This window comes from Cottoperca gobio, chromosome 8 (genome assembly GCF_900634415.1).
Source record: "Cottoperca gobio chromosome 8, fCotGob3.1, whole genome shotgun sequence".
NCBI lineage: Eukaryota > Metazoa > Chordata > Actinopteri > Perciformes > Bovichtidae > Cottoperca > Cottoperca gobio.
Genome location: NC_041362.1, coordinates 23,346,454 through 23,354,547, shown reverse-complemented (window position 1 = coordinate 23,354,547; position 8,094 = coordinate 23,346,454). Strand labels below are relative to the sequence as shown.

The window sequence follows — 8,094 nt, the reverse complement described above, 5'->3', positions numbered from 1 at the left end:
CAAAAGGCAGCGCCCTCAGCTGAAGGCAATTTATGTGGTGTGTGAGTGGGCGGGCTCTATGAGGTAATTAGTTGATTGATGGGTAATGTGTTTGCAGCTAATTAGGTTAAAATACTGAAGGATGTATTGGTAGATTTGTTGTTTTGAGGTTGCAGTATTTGGGATAACATGTTGAAGAATGTACTGAGGCCTTGTGATATATAAAATGTGATTTAAACAATGTATATTTTTCTAAACTTGTAAACTCTCTGTTCTGGAGTGCCGACCTGATTGGCCGGTTTGAACTGAGAGGGCGGGCTCTATGGCTATATATGCGTGTGGTTTTTCCTTTGTTAGAGGGTGGGAGAAAGATAAGCACTAGTACCAGAGAGAAGAAAGAATGTTTTGTTGTCTTTTTGTTACGTTTGACGCTACCCTGCACATCAACTTGCAACAATCCTTGTTAATAATCATTTTGAGGAAGAATTAACATTAACATGTGATCACAGTCTCTTCACATATATGAATATTTATGATTATTATTAATGATAATATTATCATTAAAGGTGAACCGTGCAACTGTTATTCAGGAAGTTTGTATCAAACAAGTAGCCCTTCGTATTATTCAGTACCCTTGAAGTAGCCGTTTCAAAAATGTTGGTGACCCCTGGACCAGACTGACAGAGAGAAGATGAGGCTGCCACGCCGTGTTCAGCTTGAACACGCAGGTCGTCGACATCTGGCACACAACTTTGTGTACGAGATCTCGACCTGGAAACATATCCACTGTTTACTGCAACTGGCAGTACGACTTTGCAGGGGTTTTGTAATGACAAACCCTGCCATCTATAACAGATGTGGTTTGCATGTGTTCTGGTTTGGAAGGCATGCCACCAGACCACTACACATTTATGGTGACTCAAGATTAAGATGGATACTCATGAGGTTTACACTTATATTTCTTTATTTAAATCTGAAATGTTTCATATTATTCTAATGCCTTTGTTAAGCAGTTCTTCCTGAGCATACCACTCTCACTGCATAGACTAAAAATATGAATGTGACATTTATTTTAATGTGGAGATGTCAGAATCTGGTGCCGACCAAATACTGATAGAAAATAGTTAGTTGATTTTGTCAAGGTTTCCCAAGAGCAATTTCTTAGGGTCACATTCAATCCAGTGATTCAAAGTGGAATACAAGAAAAACCTTTAGATACTTTCTACAGGTGCCGAAACAACTCCTGGCTCACTGGTTCGACTATGTTTGTTTATTATATGCAAATCACAGAATGTCTGAGATATTAGGGTGGGAATACAACTCAATGAGGCAATGGAAATAAAGAAAGTGGAACAATACGCTTTCTTACAGAGAGATGCTATATAATACAACTCAACACTTTGTAGGCAATGCAAGAAAAGTTAGTTTATTAGTTTTATTTATAAAAAAAAAAAAAAGGCAGCTGACAAATAAAAATACGAAAAAAAACTGGAAAATCATCCTCAGACGCATTGTATCAAGACAAACTGGTGGGACACTGTAGATTTAACAAGTTCATCGGGTCATCTTTTTCCTTCATTAACACGTTTAACCTGACAGACACCAAATTGGGAGGATAGTCTGTAAATTACTAATCGCACAGGCCCAATGAACAGTTGCAGGTTTTTCTGGTTATGTTTGGAATCAACTCTGTGCTGCCTGCATGCATCACAAATCTTGTCCCAACTACATACCAATTCTACGCAGGTTTTTAGTACGTAGTTCACAGGAAACATGACAATAGGGTTTACTCAAGCCACACAGTATTCAGACTAAATACATTTGATGTGCAATTTATAAAAAAAAAAAAAAAAATCATATTTAAACATTTTGATCGGTCGTTTAATTGGTAGTAGCTTTACATAATTGCAGTTTGATTTACAACCAACATACATATACTGGTTTAAATGATAGTATTTGGATGTTTTGTAAACTGCATGCTAAAACGGAATACCATCAAAAATAGCATGTAGTACGTACTGTGTAGAATTAGTATGTAGTCTGGGACATCATTTGTAATATTAGAGAACACTGCCTCAAAACACTGATAAACTTCCTGGTTTGTACCCTCGTTAGAATCTGGAGCACTGCATTCACTCATTTTTTTAAAAACATACTTTTGGTTTGAAAAGGGCCAAAAAAAGGACAGAATTCTTGTCAGTTACATATGGTTTCTATTAACTGGGACGCAAGTGGCAGGGTTTCTTGTGTAAACTGAAATTCCAAAAAACGCTATAACAGACTCAAAAAGGAGAGATGAGAAGCTGGGTCATGTAATGACCATACAGAGGGCCAAAGTGACTGAACAGGAATACTATGCAGACATGTCAGCAGGGCTGTTGTGTTGGCGTCTATATGGATCTTGCACATGCAATGACTAAAACCCCAGACCAAAACCCAAGGAGATTTTGGACACAAACACCAGGCACATGTCAAACACATCTTACGTTTAGTGACTATGTCATCACACTAACGCACTTTGACCCCAAGGATGTGAAGGCCATAAAATACTGTTAACGTCTGAACAAGAAAATGAGCACAAAAAGAGTTATTAAAATGTTGCTGCATGGGGAGCATCAAACTATTGTACAGACAGAGTCAAACAGTATTATCTGTCCTCTACTAAAGACAAACTAACATGGAGAGAGACGTCTAACGCATCCTGTACTCTGACGTCTTCGACACCTCACACAGCTGACCCTTGAAGTCCAGGTCTACGGTGAAGTCCAGGTCTCTCTGCAAACCAATAGCAACAAGTCAGAAAAGATGCACACAGCAGTCAAATGCAATGATGAAGCCACACAAACATGCTGTTAAAATAAAGTGGGAAATAACTTCCAAACTGGTTTTGAAGAGTGGAGCTCTGCTTACATTGTTCTTGACGTTTGGCTTCATGCTGATTGTGCCAAAGATCTCCTCACCAGTCTTCACAGTCAGGTAATCATCCAGGTAGAACACAGTCTGCTTCCAGTGGGTGTATGGAGACTCAGGGCCTGAGGGAAAATAAAGTGTGTGAATGCAATCTGCTGTTAAAATGGAGTACTTTGACTTTCAGACTTCAATGCCTTAAGGAAAACCCATCATGGAGACTAAGGGACCGAGTGAGCAAGAGAAGTTAATACTGAAAATGCAGCCATAACAAAAGAATGAAACTGCACTGTAACGTTATAATTGGCCCAACATTTTTTACTGAATGCTAGTAAGAACTATTAAAAACACCATATGGACTGCTGGGCTTGGTCAACATTACTCTTACATTTAGCCAGACTTTACTGATTTTATATTACCACAAATGACCTCTTTAACCCAATCTTACCTAATCATAATAGTCCACACTATAAGATGTAATTATTGAATATTCTACTATAGAAACAATAACTTAATATTCTCATTTATCAGATGATAATCAACTACCAATAAATACAATATTTTGCTCTAATCCAGTTATAATAACAGGTAGACCAGGCAATAGGCAATGTCAGATCAATATTTGTCCAAAGTACATCATCAGATATTTAATTTTACAGTCTACCTGGCGGTAGGTCTGACTATGGGATACTTCTCAACGATAGAGTCTCATTCAGTGAGCCGATCGCACAAAGACCAAAGCCAACAACAGACAAGGAAATCTGTGTGAAGAGCCAGTATATTTTCACATTTTACTCTGAATCAAGGATTTGTCGTGAAAAGCATTTGGTGTTTTTTGTCAAGTTTGATTTAAGTGTCAATTAAGAGTCTTAGTCCGGTGAATTAAACAATTCAAAAAAGGTGTACAGTTGTCTTTCAGTTTATTAAGTCCAAGAAAATCTTTTGATATTTGGATTGGTTAGACTGAAGCAGCTATGGGCTTGCAGAATGTAGCAAACTGGCTTGAACACATCTCTAAACTGAATCTACAAGGGGCATCACACAGCACCTGCACAAATAAATCAATAATCACAGGTTCTTGAGCTGACTGGGAGGTTACAAAATGTTAACATAACATTTTAACTATCAGTTATGGAAAGCTGTATAACACTGACAATGCATAAAATAAATCCTGACAACTTGTCAATCTTAAGTGTAAAAACAACAGTTGTATGGGTGTTAGAAAGCAGACTCACTGGTGGAGAAGCCAGTCCTCTTGTGACAGCGGGTGAACTCTATGTTGAAGTAGGTGACCAAAGCATGAATGTAGTCATTCCTCTTCACCTGCAGGCAGAACGGTGAGGTGAAGGTCAGGTCATCCGCCTTCACGGTGTAGATGTCCACCTCCTGAACGAACAACAAGATAGCATCAGACTTTTCTATACACAAAACCTCTGTAGCAAAGGACATACAACTCTGTCCCAGTATCATTTGAGAAGCATAACAATCTCAAACACCCATCGACCCACCTTGATGAGACAGGCGCTGCTGACCAGCTGCTTTGGGTCCACCACGTCAACCAGGGGTTCCTTAATTGCCACCTCCTTGATGCATGACATATCAAAACCATACACGTTCTCCCACCCTGAAACAGGAACACAGGGTCTTGGGTCATGGTAAAGCAGAAAAAAACCATCACGGGCTGATTGCCCATTATGAGTCCATTGAGAAAAAGCCTGGCCGTTTGTGTGGTTTTGAGTTAAGACACTACAGGTTCAAACCCCAGTAGGACAAATGACCTACCTATCATCAGACCAAGCCAATGAATGGAAAACTACTCACAGTGGATTTTGTAGTCCTTGTACTGTCTGTCTTCAATGGCAGTGACATAAAGGGTTGCCCTGTCGGGGAAAATTAGTCCATCTGGCTTCTGTAGAGGGAAAAATAAGACTCAAGACATTTGACAGACCACCCAGACTGCCATAATTCAGCTAGTGACTATGTGGTGAACTAAATATGTACATCTATACTGATCTTATTAAATGGACTGGACACAACCGGTTCATGACTAGTTTACAATTGGAAACCAACCTATAACTATATCATAAGCAGACAATTAATTTGTCAAATACATACACTAAAATATGACATGTGGTGGGTAGCTAGCAAGTTAACCAATAGAGAAAGTAACTCTGAAAATGTGAGTCGACAGTGTAGGCAGTGTGCAAACCGTGAGCCCCATGCAGCTGTGCCAGAAACTGCAGTTTCACAAAGACAATTTTGGTCTGAGTACTGCTGACTGCATAGTGGAAGACCCAAGTATTGCTTTGTATGTATCGAGAAACAGGATAGCAAAACAAATACACATACCAGCCATTTGTCCCTGGCATAAATGACTGTATTGAGCATGGACTCATAGAAGAGACAGTAGCCCATCCACTCCGATATGATGATATCTACTCCATCCACAGGCAGATCCACCTCCTCAACCTTCCCCTTGATGATGGTCACAACTGTAAACAAAAGAAGAGGTCAGGAGCTACATCACTACTTTCTGTCCCTGGTCCCCACAAATATTCTTTAAAAAAAAAAAACCCTCACCATCGTCCATTTTGTTGGCCTTGACAATTTTCACGGCGTAGTCCGAGATGCTGCTGCACTCTATCTAATAAGAGAAGGCAAAGGCCAACATTTAAATTTATGCTTTCCTTTTTATGCCATATCGAAGCAATTACCATTACTCAACCTCTAAACTAGTGATACAAAAAGTCTGACTCATCCAGAAAGCCACAGATTGTTCTGATACAGCCCAACACATACCCCTATAACCTTCTTGGCTCCAGCTTTGGCAGCAAACATGCAGAGGATGCCTGTCCCGCTGCCCACATCCAGCACCACCTTGTCCTTAAACAGGTGCTTGTTGTGGAACATGGAATTGCGATAGGTCAGGGTGCGAACCTCATCTTTCAGCATTTCCTAAATGTGCAATAAAAAAGGCCCAATAATAACACAAGGGTTAGGATCTTGTGACACAAAGGGGAGAAACTTTATACAGTTAAAATATGAAAGCACTGCATTTGGTTTAGTTGAAAAGAGATTACCTCATGGATGCCAAAGTGGGCGTATGAGTCAAAGTAGTAGTCCTTGGACGTCATATCCTCTGCTGCAGGCTTGGCTGAGCTCTCCCCCTGAGACACCTCAACAAAAGACACACACAATTACAACCCGAAGTAAGCTTGAGTATTGCTACTGTGTTTAGAAGTATATTCAAAATATGAACAAGTCCATTTGAGACTAAAATGTTTTATTCTTAACACAGAGCTGCAACATACAGCAGCTCCTACCATATCAGCAAAAAATAGCTTTATATAAGCAAATAAGAGCGACTTTATAGTAAAGGGTAGGGCAAAAACATCTCACAATTGGCGATTCCTTGAATAAATGTATCTTACCTCCACCATGACTAAAACAGTCGTGAAAATTTCAGCGACAAGCTTCATCAATAAAACTTTAGGAACCAGATAAATTATTAACCGTGAATTACACCGTCTGAAGTTTAAAATACACTAAATAAAATCACTAACATCCGCATCATCTTATCCTGCACACACGTGCAAGTATATCGTTTTTAATACGTATTTGTATGATGTAAGATGTACATTATACCACAAAAATACGTTGTTGCCGTAGCGCAGTTATGTGCCAAAATCAAGATGACCAAGTACATAATGAAGGAGGCCAGCCTACCACACAGCACAAAAGATGGGAGCACATGGTTGATAGTACTCCGATGTGATCTTGGCCTTCCTCTTAGATTGTAGTCTACGACCCACCGAAAGACTCAACACTAGTTAACAGCCAGACTTAATTGACAGGCCTCTGAACTTGGTAGATATAAATAGGCAATAGTTAGCGTTCCCTAACGTTAACTGCGGTTGGCTCTTTAGTGTCATGTTAGCAATAAGTCGATCAACAAAGAATCATAACGTTCAGTCATCAAATGAGGTGACTATGGAGCTAATAAACCACGACGCCGTTGGAAAAAGTGTAGGCTGCTTAGAACAAGCAAACAGGGGAGCGGAGTAAACCAGTGTGCTAATGAGGTAGCATGCATACCCGAGCTAGATAACTAAGCTAACTCGGAAGCTAACACGTTTGTTCCCATGCGGTCCCAGAGGCCGGCTGGCTGTCGTACCAAGTAAAACAACGTTTCAGCCAACATCGGTCGCTTAAACTGGCAACGTTAGCTATCAATTTAAATATCCAAATACATAAGGAACTGTATACTGCGTGTATAATTCAAAACATATCTATGTCCTATACGCGACCCTAAATGAATGAGCGGGGGCATCACACAAGTGTTACCGTTATCTATGTTAGCTTACGTTAAAATGGATGCATCACGAGCTGGCGCGAATGGAATGGCAAAAACCCAAATAATAAAACTAACAACTACCACCTTTCTTGGAACAACTAAAATGTGCACTTATAGCTTATCAAAAATAAATAAAGAGTTTATTGTATTTCCTATTGTAACACCTTACCTCCATCCTCTCTGCTGGCGCCGCCATTTCGGTCTTCTGCCTGGCTGCGGGAGATTGAAAGTCTTCCTTCGACCCGCCCCTCTCTTTATACGTCCATGCCCCGCCCACGACAGCCGGCTTTCACTCTTCTTTGTGGGTTTTAACCGAACGGCGTTTAACAACCAACGTATTAGGTGCATTAGCGCCATCTCCTGCCTCGGAATGTGGATCAGAGAGTAGATCGTTTTCCTTAATCCTGTTTCACATGACAGGTCCAATAATTATTTTATATTAAGAGTAAGAATTCCAGCTTTCTCGAGATCTTCTTGGATGCTTTTAGGGTACAATCCATGTTTACATGCACAGCAAAAACCTTTAACATGAAAAAGCTCATAGAAACCAATTGGATGCTTTCCTTTCATCTTAAATGTGCAATGTAACTTGGAATATCCAAAACACCTCTTCCTTCCTATTTTTTGGACTGTTTCATTTGAACAGACCATAGTTCTGAATGACATTTAAAATGATTTAATATCTTGAATTGGAAATAGAAATAATAACTTGATTTTCATTTATGGGCCACTATTATTCCCCTTTTTATTATTACCTCCAGACAATCTGTTTTATGGTGGGGCTGGCAAGTACACTCATAGCTTTTATAATAACATAAATTAATAATACTTTTCTCACTGTTTTAAACATGAGA

The 8,094-nt window shown here is 39.6% G+C and overlaps 1 protein-coding gene across 2 annotated transcripts; it reads right to left on the bottom strand.

The window, feature by feature from the left end:
• Window positions 1-1,176: 1,176 nt before the first annotated feature.
• On the bottom strand, window positions 1,177-7,476 carry prmt1 (protein arginine methyltransferase 1). 2 transcript variants are annotated; one of them, XM_029437996.1, is made up of 10 exons: window positions 7,410-7,476; window positions 5,967-6,053; window positions 5,686-5,841; window positions 5,467-5,530; window positions 5,236-5,378; window positions 4,708-4,795; window positions 4,395-4,510; window positions 4,122-4,272; window positions 2,890-3,011; window positions 1,177-2,754 (listed from the first exon to the last, which is right to left on the bottom strand). In XM_029437996.1, exons 1-10 carry the CDS (start codon window positions 7,434-7,436, stop codon window positions 2,671-2,673), a joined length of 1,038 nt encoding a protein of 345 aa, XP_029293856.1. In that variant the 5' UTR covers window positions 7,437-7,476; the 3' UTR covers window positions 1,177-2,670. The 2 variants fall into 2 exon arrangements, with proteins under 2 accessions (XP_029293856.1, XP_029293855.1); XM_029437995.1 differs by having other exon boundaries at window positions 5,967-6,062; window positions 7,410-7,474.
• Between the last annotated feature and the right edge of the window lie 618 nt (window positions 7,477-8,094).